The 14,581-nt window shown below is 34.9% G+C and overlaps 1 protein-coding gene across 7 annotated transcripts in view; it reads left to right on the plus strand.

The window, feature by feature from the left end:
* The window catches only part of LOC145295824 (serine/threonine-protein phosphatase 2A regulatory subunit B'' subunit beta-like), a 455,722-nt gene that overhangs the window by 118,331 nt on the left and 322,810 nt on the right, over positions 1-14,581 (plus strand). For 2 of the 7 annotated variants that reach the window (XM_080141517.1, XM_080141518.1), the window contains exon 1: positions 12,739-13,763. The exons of the other annotated variants lie outside the window; for them this stretch is intronic. In XM_080141517.1, the coding sequence (XP_079997643.1) occupies positions 13,503-13,763 (261 nt within the window). In that variant the 5' untranslated portion in view covers positions 12,739-13,502. Of the gene's footprint in view, positions 1-12,738; positions 13,764-14,581 lie in introns of those variants that run through there. 7 annotated transcript variants of the gene reach the window in all.

Genomic DNA, 14,581 nt, shown 5'->3' on the forward strand with positions numbered 1-14,581 from the left:
CAAATGAAGATGACAAAAAAATGTAAATAAAACCCAACTTATGTATACACACTAGTGTCATTTATGTTCCAGCATTGCATGGGAGAGTTGAGGAGACCAAGAATCTTTTGATCCCATCCCTGAACCCCATATAAATAATTTTGTTCTTATTGTCTATTTTCTATAAGTAGTAATCATTATCATGAGAATTATTACTAAAGTATTTACTTTTATTTATTTGTTTGTGTTATTCCATCGTCGATTATTAACACAGTTGAGCTGAAGCTCCACTGCACCCAGGCTGCCCACTTCCTACGGAGGTCCAGTCCACTAGAAGATTGAGGTTGGGACTAGCCAGATGCCCAGATGTTTCTTGAAAGAGTTTTTTCTAGCCAGATGCCCAGATGTTTCTTGAAAGTGTTGCGGGACACTCTCCTTATATTTTTTATTGCGATTGGAATACAGTTGAATGTTCTTATGCCACTATAGATGAATAAATTTATTTAAATTAAAAGAAATAAAATTTTAATTGTAAGGGAGACATCTCTTTGTATATTCTTCAATTAAACATATGAGTTATTCTCCTTGCTGGTAATAATTTTCCAGTCTTAGTTGTTCCCATCTTACCAATTATCTTGTAGTGATTACTGACTGAAAGTACTTCCTTTAAACTCCTCGGTCTAACGTTTACGGGAAACATGAACTGGAATATATACATTGAGAGCATTGCCAAGGCTGCTACAAGGAAGGTGGGCTCTCTACCGTGCTAGAAAATTACTTACGCCTGAAAGTATCCTGTACCTTTTATAGGGCCACCATTCGCCCATATATGGAGTATTGCTGTCACATTTGGGTTGGTGCATCTGCTGCTTGTCTCTCACTCCTGGACAGGGTTCAAAAGAGAGTCGCCAACCTGATAGATCCTGAACTGCCATCTAAGCTTCAATCTCTGTCCCATCCACGAAATGTTGCATCCCTCTGCCTGTTCTACAAATACTTTAATGGTGAATGCTCTGACGAACTGCAAACGCTTGTACCTCCTCAATGTGTCTACCCCTGACAAACCCGACAAGCAACTAAGTTCCACCCCTTTACAGCAGAGATCCCCAGGTGTAAGAAAGCCTTTTACTCCAATAGTTTCTTCCCCAGAACTGAAAGTCTTTGAAACTCCCTTCCGGGATGCTGCTTTCCCAACTGTACTGATATGCAGAAGTTCAAGTGTAATGTGAACAAACATCTTTCTACTCATCTCCCTTCATAACGCCCCCTCTAATTGTCCCCGATAGGAGCCCCCTACTTCAAAGTGGTACTTGCCTTGTTTGGGGTGAAGATTGAATAAAAAAAAAAATAAAAAAAGAATTAAAAAAAAAATAAAATGTAGCAATGTTGTTACAGTGCCAATCACATGGTTCAATAATACTCAGAATCAAAGTTTGATATGTCAACTTAAATGCTATTCAGGTACAACTTATAAATTTCGCAAGATAACTTTATATGTTAGACTAACAGACAGACCCGACATTGCCCGGGATTAAATGAGGATCAACAAATGTTCCACACTGCCAATACTTTTATTTTTATCAAAATCAATGATTGCTTGCTCCACCACGGTTCCCCATGAGGAAGCTTCACAGTGACTTTGTCAACAATACATGGTAGTTTAAATTGCACTGTAGAGAACCTACTGTTGATTTTATAAAATTTTATATAATGGTTTAAATTGAAGTTAAAAATGCAGAAGTCAAGTATCATTGTGAAATTGTGCTCTAAACAGAAACATTCATTTGAAATGAACCCTTGTCTTATCAAAGAACCTACTGTTGATTTTTTATGCTGGGCCCTTCTGCTTGTGTGGTGATAAAGCTTCTCAAATGTACTTGTAATGTTAAGATGCATTAGATTGTTAACTTTGGTCAAAATCGGACTGTTTAGCAATTGGTAAAAAAGAGGCTATATTTTCAAACCAATAAAATACGTCCTACATTTGTATATGTATAGTGTGCTGGCAAGCCAGTTTTAGTTTTGCTGCTTAGAGATGAATTTTGCTTAAGGTCTTTTTTGCTTGGTTGTTTTCCCCTATGGCCTTGCTAGGCCACTAATATATATGTGTGTATATATATATATATATATATATATATATATATATATACATACCACCTTTTTTGGCAATTTTATAAGTTCTAAATCTCAGTGACTATTGATCAGAATTCAACAAATGAAGGCTTGTTGGAAAGGTAATGACCTGAATTGTGTAGTGGGCTATGTGACATTTACTTTAAGGTCGTACATTAAGGGGGTGATCTATCATCCACAGCCTATTTTTGGCACCTTTTTACAGCCATAAAATGTTTCAATTATAATCCTTTGTTTTCCTAATTTTGCATATGAATTACAAAATATCTGATATTTCCCCAAAACCTCTGGTCTTGATGGAGAGCAAACTAAAACATGCTGCTATGGTTTCAAATGATCTGAATAATAGCAAGGGGAGACTTGATTCCAAATATTTCTCATGCTATATCTCCCCTCTTTTGGAAATAGGATAAGATTATGAATATCCTCAGTATCAAATAATCCTTATACACTGAAATTTACTTTATGTATGAAAACCAAAGAGGCGAGATATAACATGAGAAATATTTGGAATTAAGTCTTCCTTTACTATTATTTCAGATTATTTGAAACCATATCAGCAAGTTTTAGTCTCCCCTTTATCAAGGCCAGAGGCTTTGGTTGGTTGGTTGTTTTTGTTTTACGGCATATCAACCCTTTTCGGGTTATTTAATGCCGAATCCAAAGATTTTGAAGAAAAGTTTTTTTAATAGAATATATTTGTTGTTTTTCACATCGGTTTCTATTTAACCCATAGTTGGGATCCTAACAGGTACTACCACTCCGGGTCAGAGTGGACTTGAGAGCAATGGTAATTAAAGGGTGGCTCCGCACTCCCCAAAGCCCACAAGCTGAGGCCTCACCACTGGATATAGTTTAAGGTCATATCCAGGACCCCAGAGGCTTTGGGGAAATATATATATATATCTATAAAAACAGAGATGTGTGTGCCACAGACGATTTCTGATTGGTTAATCCAATAATCACATCTCCTAAAAAACTATAGTTCTTACGCTCTTAACTTTACCATAAAATATTTTGGTCTTATTTATTGTCCATCTTGGAAGGGTTTAATTTTTTTCTAACTTGCCATTTACAAATTACAAAAATACGAAACTTACAGACATCACAATCCAACCTCCGACTCAACGTCCGCCATTCACACAACAGGAAAGCAAACGCTGGACAGATTATTAGTACTACTACTACTACTACCCAGCACAAGCGCACACACGCACACACACTCTTTATAGCATGTTCTCTCGTGGTCTTTTCATTTCGGGTTTGTATTACTGTACACATAGATTCGAAAAAGTTGTCAAAAAACAAATATATAACAAATAAATGTTATCAAAGGCAAGATAAGTTACTTTTCTACCAAACTGGATATAGTTTTTGTGTTTTTATTCAATGTAACACATTTATTCAGCTCGAAAAACGGGTTTGTATTACTGTACACATAGATTCGAAGAAGTTGATAAGATACGAAACAATACAGCACGAAAACACGCGCACACACGCACACACACACACTCACGTCCACTACCGTCCTTGGCTACGTCACGTTGTTATGGCAACACGATAAATACACATTAAATTTGATTTTCTTCATTTCTACGCAAATATTACGCAAATATAAATCATATAGAATATCTGTATGAATATAATTACACGTAATAGTTAAATAAAGATGATCATCGTATAAGAGAACCGAAAAAAAAACTAATAGGGAATTTGTATAAAGTTGTATTTTCTTTTTAAATAAATAGAAAAAAGGGGTGTTAATATTTTGGAAATGTACCTAGCAGATACCTCCATTTTAGGCCGAATTTCGCAATCTAGCCTTTTTTTTTCTCGCCATATTGAGATGCGCACAACACATCTGCAATTTTTTTACGTTTTTTTTCTTTTTTTTTTTTAAATCTGCAATTTTTTTGCGTTTTTTTTTTTTTTAAATAAGAATACTATTGAATATGCAAAGAAATTGAAGAATGCAAAGAATTGAAGAATTTTTATACGAGATTATTTTCGAAACATGCGCAGTTGGACACGGATGGATAACTTCGAAACTTCGTTTATTTACTTCTGTTACAAATTAAAAAAAAAAAAAACACCCCAAAAATGGCATCTGTCTTCGCAAAAAAAAAAAAAAAAAAAAAATCTCATTCTGGTGGGGGGAAAAAAGGGCTAGATTGGCCTAAAATGGAGGTATTCTGCTATGTACGGCAGTTACCTGCCCTTGGGGAATTCCTGCGCCTGCAATAACATTTCCAAAATGGCCACGTTGACGTAGCCGTGATAATTCATTGTTTTTCGCTGTAAAAAAAAAAAACTACTTGATCAAATAAAGTGAAATTTTTTTTCGTAGAACTTCAGTCTATAACAGTTACGTACAATAAAAATTTTTTTTCAATATTTCCATTTTTTAATGTCGTCACTAAACTGTATAAGTACCAGACTATCAATACACACAAAAAAATATAGATTTATTTTTGGGTAAAGTTCCCCCGGGTTTTCCTTTCACTTCAGTAAATAATGGTCTTCTGTTATATAAATGGCGTACTATTATCCTTATATATATGATGTTTATGTTTATATATATGTACAAGTGATAGTGTCTGTGTGTGTCTGTGCGCATTTCCCTACGCTAAAACTCTGTCGATTTTAAGCCTACAGATTCGAAATTTGATATACAGGGTACTGAGATTTGGGAAAATCGATGTGATAGGTTTTCGACAGAAATTTGGCGATTAAGTGGTCAATATTCAACAATTTGACCTTTGAGAACTCTACCAAACTCCTCCTACAATTTAAGATCTAAACACGTGATATTTTATATATAGATTCCTTGGACATGGATCTAACTTATTAACTTTACTTGATCCCTAAACAATAAATGTTAAGAGGTCATAATAGGGGTCAAAGTTTAAAAAAATTGACCGTTTTTTTTTTTTTTGATAAATAAAATGTACTTTAAATGTATATTACAGCAACGAATCATTATCAATGCAAATTTGATTAAAAACTACATTTAAAAAAAAAATATTTTTAATTTTACCAAGAATTCTTCATAAGTTTTGGTTTCCGTTTCGATTATAACTTATGGTACTCCAGTAATCTATTTTTTAAATTTTTTTATAAATAATTTTATCAAGAATTCTTCATAGGTTTTGGTTTCGATTATGACTGAAGGAAGTTTTTATTTCGGTTTTGATTCAAGCTAATGCACCCAAGTCATATGGATATATTTTTTTATTTTGGAAATTGCCACTTTATAATATATAAAAATCGATAGAGCATTAACTCTATAATAATAATATATATAAAAAATATAAAGAGAAAAAATTTACTTTAAATGTATATTCCAGCAACGTCATATTTAAGCATACTTTACAACCGGGCTGTGCCGGGTGTTCATGCTAGCTCAGATAAATACTTTTGCATTTTTAACAAAAAAGTTATAATAATATCAGAGCATCTGCATTTACACTGAATATCTACAGAATGCCAACATCAATATATTACATATGAATGAGTCCCCTATGGAATTTCCACAGGTCCCGCTAGTATTATTATTATTATTATTATTATTATTATTCCTCCTCCTGGGAAATTGACACTTAAGAAACATTAAATTATTCCGATAATTATATTGATAACATATTTAATTAAATTTATTTGGAATTATTATTCCAACATCGATTTTTAAAAAATCTTTGTTTTAGAGTTATTTGCCCCTTTGGAACATCAACAAAAAAATAAAACTTATCACCTAATAAAATAACTTTGTAATCTTAATAAATTTCTAGCTTGAAAAAATAATTCCGAGTAGATAGAAAAATGTTTGGCTTTATTGTTTTTTTAAATATTAAAAAAAAAAAAAACACTTACGAAAAACTGAAGAAAAGATTTCATGTGTTTGTTTTTATTATTCTATAAATGGCTATACAGAAATCGGTAATTTTTTACAATGTGACCCACCTAAAAAAATAAAGATCTACTTTTTTGGCCTATTACTTTTAAATAACTTTTATAAATAATATGAAAGAATTTTTTTTGTGGTGGTGGAGGGGGATTACATTTAAAACATGAAATGATAAATTTAATTAATTTTTATGAGACCACTGTGTACTTTCACCTAACAATTTCATAAACAAAACGAACCCCAAAATATGACAAATTACATGGGGGGTGGGGGAGGTATTACAATTTCATTTAAATATTTCTGGTGGAGAGGGTATATGGAAATATCTGGTGGAGAGGGTATTACATACTTCTTTTTTGGGGCGATTACATGTTTTTATCCGTTCTTTTATTTTTGGAATTGTTGTAGGGGTATCCACATTGCCCATGATGAAAATGATTAGTATAGCAGGTGTGTTCCAAACAGAACTTCATGTCAACCCAGGCAACACCGGGTACCCATGCTAGTATCTCTCTCTCTCTCTCTCTCTCTCTCTATATATATATATATATATATATATATATATATATATATATAATTATACTTTTTTTTACATTTTTACTTCAAACAAGGCACAGTGCTACTTTGATGTAGAGGCTACTATTAGTGACATAAGTTGCAGGGATACTCTGAAAGGAGTTGAGCAGCAAGATGTCTGTTTACATTACACTTGAACTTCTGCATGTCAGTACAGTTGGGGAAGCAGGAATCGAGAAAGGAATTCGAAAATCTAGCAGCTCTAGGAAAGAAACTATTTGAGTAGAAGGCTTTCTTACACGTAGGGATCTCTACTGTGTAGGGGTGGGACTTTGCTGCATGTTGGGTTTGTTGGAGGTATTTACGTTGAAGGGGTACAAGGGCTTGTAGTTTGTCAGAGCATCCACCATTAAAATATTTGTAAAACAGGCAGAGGGATGCAACATTTTGTCGATGGGACAGAGGTTGAAGCTTGGATGACAATTCAGTTCAGTTGGTGACTCTCTTTTGAATCCTGTCCAGGAGTGAGACACTAATAGCACCAGCCCAAATGTGACAGCAATACTCCATACATGGGCGAATGGTGGCCTTGTAGAGGTACAGAATACTTTCAGGCACAAGTAACTTTCTAGCACGATAGAGAAAGCCCACCTTCTTCGCAGCAGCCTTGGCAGTGCTCTCGATGTATTTGTTCCAACTCATGTTCCCTGTAAATGTTAAGTCAAGGAGTTTAAACGATGTACTTTCGGGTAATGTATCTTTAGCCATAGCTATTGGTTGTTGAGAAGGTTTCTTGTAATTATTGAAGGAATGGAAGTATTGAATGTGACCATCCCCATTCCACTACAGACTGGAGGTCTTCTAGGATTTTTGCTATTGCCTTGGATATATGTTCATTTATTTTCCCCTCATGCCTGCTATATAGCGTGGTGTCAGCAGCAAATATACTCATCTTGGAGACTATTTTATCAGGGAGGTCATTTATGAATATCAGGAATAATAAATATCCAAGGGTCGACTCCTGAGGTACCCTAGCATTTATATTATATTGTTTTGACATACGGCCATCGAGGACAACCTGGATTCTTCTTTTATTTAAGAAGGATTTTATTATGTTAAGTATTCGTCCAGTAATACCATAAGATCTGATTTTCATAAGAAGACAATAATGCTGTACCCCGTCAAAAACCTTAGATATATTTAGGGCTACTGCCCTCTCCTCCCCTGTCTTATCCAATGCATGGTATATATGTTCAGAGATTAGTTAGAATATCTGCAGTAGAAGAGGCTTGCATAAATCCATATTGATGGCTATACAAAAGCTTAGCGGCTGTAAGGTGGTGGACTATAGCTTGATTAATTATGGATTCAAATATTTTGGCCAAAAGAGGGAGGAGCCTAATGGGGTGATAATTTAATGGGCTAGTTCTTGTAAACTGGCAGATGCTCGTCTGAGCTCCAATCTCTGGTCCCCCTTCGCCAATCTTTCACGAAAAACACCCGTCTAGCTGAATCCACTGTGAAAAATTTCCCCCACTCTATATCTGTGCCTAAATCAAAACGCGGATTCCATGAACAAAGCTTCTTTCTTAGAACTGCACACCTGTGGAACTCTGTTCCATCTGCCTGCTTCCCTCCGGACTACAACTTGGATGTCTTCAAGTCCAATGTTAACAAATTCCTAATGAACCGCCCCCTTAAGTAAACACTTCATCAAATCTCCACACTAACGTAATGTACTTGCAATAACCCTTATCCCTGAGTGGCTTCCGGGCCTTGATAAGTGGTGATCACTGTGTAAAAAAAAAAAAAAAAACTGGTACCACAGAAGCAGTTTTCAAGCGGTTAGAAAATCAAGATTCATTAAGGCATTTGTTAAAGAGTTTCGAGAGAACTAGAGCAACCTCAGTACAGCATTTTTTTAAATAGTACAGCCAGGATGAGATCAGGTCCGCATGCTTTTGCGGTGTCTAGATTTTTTATGATATCATGTACTCAAGAAGGGGTGATTTTCAGATCATCTAGTGTGGTTTCTGTCCTCAGGAAAATCAGGGAGAGAGTTGTTTACAGGTCCAAAATAAAGCTTGAGGCAAACTGTCAGGCAATGTTAGCTTTCTCCGTTGGCATGCAAACAATCTCATGATTGTTGGATAGTAGGGAAATTGTTGATTGCCCAATGTTTACTACACTGTTGTTTGTTTGTTTTTGTTTAATGGCATATCAACCCTTTTCAGGTTATTTAATGCCAAATCCAGTAGTTTAGAAAAAGGTCTTTGTTTTTGAATATTTATTCATAGGGTTTAGATAGGCTGTTTTGTAGAGAAAGAATTTCTTTTTAATTTTTTGAAAAAAAGGCTGTTACTCTGCTGCACAAGTAGAAGTAAAGCATTGCGGAAAGTGGGGTTTGTTATAGAACTTCCATGTGAGAATATGTGCCTCGATTGCTGTTTTGAACCATTCAGTAGTCTTATTTGCACACTGTTCCACAGGAAGGGAAAAGATATTTCCTTATGGGCATCTCTGATGTGATCTCTTAATGGCATTCCAGTCAGCCTTATTGTAGTATCTTGTCGTTTTGAGCAATGGCAATTCAACTTGGGGTTGAGTTTACAGCACAGCATGTTCAGCATTCCTCCTGAGTGGGCGATGGCATTTGTTGCACAATCTTCAGGAACTGTTATCAGAAATAGATCTAGAAGTGAGGCTTGCTGGTCCTGATGATTTCGGAGTCGGGTCAGGAATGTTTTGGTCTGTGTCAAGGAATATGATATAAAAAAGTATAGAAAATATATATATACTAACATTTCAGCCTGGCGTTGCCCGGGTGTTTGGAGGTGTATTTTGAACAAAAAAAAAAAAAAGTGGTAGTAGGAAGGCAGGCTTGAACCCGTACTGCATAGAGAAAAAGAACGGGGAAAAAACCTGACGTCTTTGCTGTTACAACCACCGTCAAACCGGAAGTGATGTAGGTTTAAATTAAGGCTAGATATTCGAAAGGAGAGGATGACTTTCGAAAATATCTGCAAAAAAAGCGACCCGCCCCCTGTAGAAAAGTGCCCAGTTGAGGGTGAAGATATTAATGTTTTTAGCCAGTTTTTCGAGTGGAAAAGTGGAACTTCAAAACGATACTAATCTTGTGAAAATTCGTCGCTTCTGTTGAAAGTTTTAGGCAGACATGCAAACATACATACATATATACATTTATATATTTGTAACTAAAAATTTTCGACCCAAACCCGATTAAAAAGCTTGCCCTATCTCTGAATACGCTTTATGTAAAATTTCAAATGTTTAGACCAGAAATTGTCTGAATAATTTGGTAGAGACCGCAGAGGTCAATTTTTTTTTTAACTTTGACCCCTATTATGACCCCTTAACATTTGTTTTGGGCTCAAATCAAGTTAAGTTAGATCTATGTCCAAGGAACCTATATCTAAAATTTCAAGTGTTTAGACACAAAATTGGCAGAAGAGTTTGGTAGAGTTCTCAAAGGTCAAATCGTTGAACTTTGACCCCTTAACAGACAAATTTCTGGCCGAAAACGGATTACAAAGATTTTCCCAAATCTCAGTACTCTGTATGTCAAATTTCGAGTCTATAGACTTAAAATTGACAGAGTTATTGCATAGGGAAATGTACACAGACACACACACAGACACATATATTCACTTTTATATAGATATACTAGCATTTCGGCCCGGCGTTGCTCGGGTGTTTGGAGGTGTATGTTGAGCAAAAAAAAAAAGGTGGTAGTAGGAAGGCAGGCTCGAACCTGTACCACAAAGGAGGAAAAGAACAGGAAAAACCTGACGTCTTTGCTGTTTGACAGAGTTATTGCGTAGGAAAATGTACACAAACAGACACACAGATACACACACAGACACGTTCACTTTTATATATATATATACATATATATATATATATATATATATAAATCATTTATTTCTTTATTTTGCCTGCAATACTTTTGAGGGGAAAATATGAGGTGCGTTTAATAAGTTTCCAGACTTTTTTTCATATAGGCACTTTTATTTATAGTGCACACATGAAACTCTAGTCTCCTTTGAAATAATCTTCTCCAGCTGCAATACATTTGTTGTACCGTTCCAACAACTTCTTGAAGGCCTTCATGGAAGTCCTCTTGTGTGAGAGTGTCAGTGACCCTCGTCACAGTCTATCATCTTCTCAATTGTCTCATATTGACAGCCTCTAAGGTTTTGCCACAGGGAGCAAAGTCTTGACTATAAGGAGAGTAAGCAACTGTCATCATGCCCATGACATCTTTCTTTCTGATCTTCTCTCAGATCAAATCTTAGGACAAACTTTGCACAAATCTTCTACATCTTCAGTTTCACACGAATAATTGTGTGTACAGTTCCCACACTAACATCAAACTTTGCACTTATTGTCTCTATATGGTCCTTATCCATGAGATTCTTTATTTGATCAATCAACTCTGCTGTTCTGACTTCCTTACTCCATCCATACCTATCATCACAGACTCTCTGCCTTCCTTGAATCTCTTATGCCACTCAAAACTGATGCTTGATTCATACAAGATGGTTCAAAAGCAGTCTGAAGCATTCCATAGGTTTTTATGGCATTTTTTCCAAGTTTAAAACAGAATTTTATTGCATATCATTCTTTTAAAATATCCTCATATCCAGATTGCATTTTTGAAATTACCCAGCTGTGACAATCAAGCTGTAGTAGGGTGTATTTCAATTCCTGATGTAGCTGTTCATTTGAACCTGAAATCATAGAAATTGGTCAGTCATCTCATAAGATGTATAAGAATAACATAGTGAATTTTCAAGAGTCTCCGACAATTTTAAATGCTTGTACCAAAAAAGTCTGGAAACTTATTGAAGGCACCTGTAAAATATAAATGCTATTTGGGAATACTTTCCCATCACCAATTTGATACCTCTGAATGGGGAGTAACATATATATATATATATATTTAAAATATAATTATCTACAAACACGTGTCTCGTTATTATACGACTCATCGGTTTGTCTAAACCTAGTGAGATTTGAAACTAGGATCCCAAAGTCTTGAGCCTAAGTGTATCATTTTTTTTGTAGAATATCATTATTTGTTTATTTTGTTTGTGATACATATGAATAGAAAACATTACCTAAATGCTAATGATGAATAAGTTTCCCTCATCAAAATGATGCTCTCAAATGGGAGGTGACACATGTTTTCAAAATATAATTTTCCAAGGACAATTGTTTTGTCGTATATACAACTCATCAGTTTGGTTAACCTAACGAGATTTGAAACCAGAAAAGTCTGTTTTTTTATTTAGCAAAACATTTTTGGCTAAATATCTGCATACATGTTTTGACTAAAGCTCAGAATGGCTAAATCCTCGGCAGACAGATTTTTATCCTCGACCCCCCAAATCAAGAGAGATTAAACCATTCCTGTAATGATCTGGTTCATGTTGATTTTGCAGTGGGAATTTAGTTCTGTGCAGTTCTAGGAGGTCCACTCTCCTTGACCTTGCCTTCTCTCTTTGAGAAGGAATTAGTTTATTGCAAATCACTTGAGGCACCCTTACCGAGGAATGTCGATGGGGTTGCCCAAGCACTTTTTTGCAGGTCAGAGTGCCCCTCCTCTGGGGCGCTGACTTATCAATCCCACTTTCCGAGCCTGGTGTCTAAATTCTTGAGAACTAAAAAATCAATTGAATCTTCAGTCTGATTGCGCTTTATCCACTCTGGACTTTAGTGTGTGTGTATGTATGATAGGCGTGTGAGTACTATATACATTAAGTGTGTACAAATAATTGGATCATTTTGACATTGAATAATATCAAAATATATTTCATAATAGAAAGTTATCTGAACGTATATACAGACCCCGTGTGTGTGGGGGGTGGTGTAATTCTATCATTCTGGCATTTTATGAAAGTTGCTCATAGTTGCCTTCATTCATCTGTGCATTTGATTAACAAATTTATTTATTCTTTTTTTGCTTGTTTGTGAGTATTCAGTCTTATAAATAAACAATTGTAAGAATCACCATTTGCCTCCCTGTCCTCCCCAGGTTTCATTTTTTTTATCTATAAGTTTTTGTTTTCGGCTGCTACTATTTTTTTTTTTTTTTTTTTATACATGTCCACCACCACCACCACCGCTGCCTTCGCTAATACCACTCCTGTTGCTTTGGTGTATGTCCCTTGCTGCTGATAGTTACAGGCAGTACTGTTCTTATTGGCAAAGAAGAGGTCTTATAGAAGAGCATCTGTTTATAAATCCCGTGGAGTAGAGAGAGAGAGAGAGGGAGAGAGAGAGAGAGAGATATGAAAGTAAAGTTCTACCTTAGTTAGAAGACCAATAACTCCATCTTTAAAAACTACTACCACGCTTTCTGCTTCCTTTTTCTTTTATTTCTTTGCTGGTGATTCTTCCATCCATCCATCCGGTTATTTCTTCAGTCGGTTTTGGTTCCAGTAGTTAACGGCGCCAACTAAAACAAAACTTTTTCTTTATTTATTTCCACTGCCTCTTTTTACTTCACTTCTGGACGCTAATTCTAACGAACGACCAAACTTTTTCTTGCACACAGGATCTATCTTACCTTCCCTGATTATTGGATTATTCAAATCTCTTGTCTGTTGGATTCTCTTGGATTTTAACCTTCCTTCTAAATGTAAACACTATATTTAGAAATATACATGCGCACAAATAATTCTTTCATCTCTATATAGACACACACACACACACACACACACACACACACACACACACACACACACACACACACACACACACACGTATGTATAAAAAGAAAATTAAAATTATGTGTGGCTGCTAAGTGACTTTTTATTTTTTTTAACTAAAAACACACACACACACAAAGAAATTCCGAGGCATGATCTGTTGGAAACCATCTGATCACTTCCTAGGTGTTGTCTACCAGGATTCTCACGGTTCTCTGTGAGAGTCTTGCAGTATTATGCAGCAGAAGCTGACCGTGGCACCGTTAGCTTCTGCCAGATTTGTGTATTCACGGCTGACCATCTATTATAGTAGTAAAGTTGATGTCCGTTGGCAGCGTTCTGTTCACTACTGCCCAGTGTGTGATGTGCCTTCACTTAATGACCTCAAACTTACCTGTGGAGCTATCCACTATGGCTGGTGTTCAGCTCCTCCATTTCCTTCTAAACCACCTCTGGCCCCAGGGTGCCAGAGAGTCCACATCACTTACCCCAAAAAGGTAGGTACTATCTTATCAAGGTGGAAAAAAAGAATTCTTTTTATTTCTTTATTCTGTTAATTTTTATTTTGTTATTAAACAACAACAAAAAATATTTCATATTATAATTTTAATTAGATGAAAAGTTTTACACAATTTATTCTCAAATTCTAGATTAAAAAAAATATTTTAGGCTTATTGAATTATTTAATTTATTTAAAAAATTATGTGCATTTAAATAATTTTATTTAGTGTTTCGATTTTTTTCTAGAGTTGAATAGTTAAACTATTTTCTTTAGATTTATTAATAAATTATCTTATAAAATTTTGTTGGATTCTTTTTAAATTATTTATTATTGAATAATTTTTTGAAGGAACTTTTTAAATTATTTTTTATTGTAAAGCCTTTTGAAGGGACCATTTAAATTATTATTGTAAAGCTTTTTGGATGGAAGGTTTAAATTATTTTTTCTTGTATTGTAGGGACTTCTTAAACTCTTTTAATAATTTTGAACATTTTCTTTCATGTCTGATGTTCAAAGACCTACACCTTAATAACTTTTAATGCAATTTTGCTGAAAAGGCATCTCTGCACATTTAAAAGTCATTTTCTAAGAAAAGCATTGATTATTGACCTATATTAAGAAAATGCATTCTTTTTGGTGAGCTTAGGAGAGTCTTTAAGATATCATTTCTCATACTAATTTCTTAAAAAATTAAAAAAGTAATAATTTTAGAAATTCAAAATTGTTTTGAGTTTTTACAGTGTTAACAGTTTCATTCAGGGAGGAATCGATTATATTCAATAAATATATTTCGATGTGAATAACGAAAAAAAT

This window comes from Euprymna scolopes, chromosome 16 (genome assembly GCF_053919585.1).
Source record: "Euprymna scolopes isolate OS-2025 chromosome 16, ASM5391958v1, whole genome shotgun sequence".
In the NCBI taxonomy this organism is placed as follows: Eukaryota; Metazoa; Mollusca; class Cephalopoda; order Sepiida; family Sepiolidae; genus Euprymna; species Euprymna scolopes.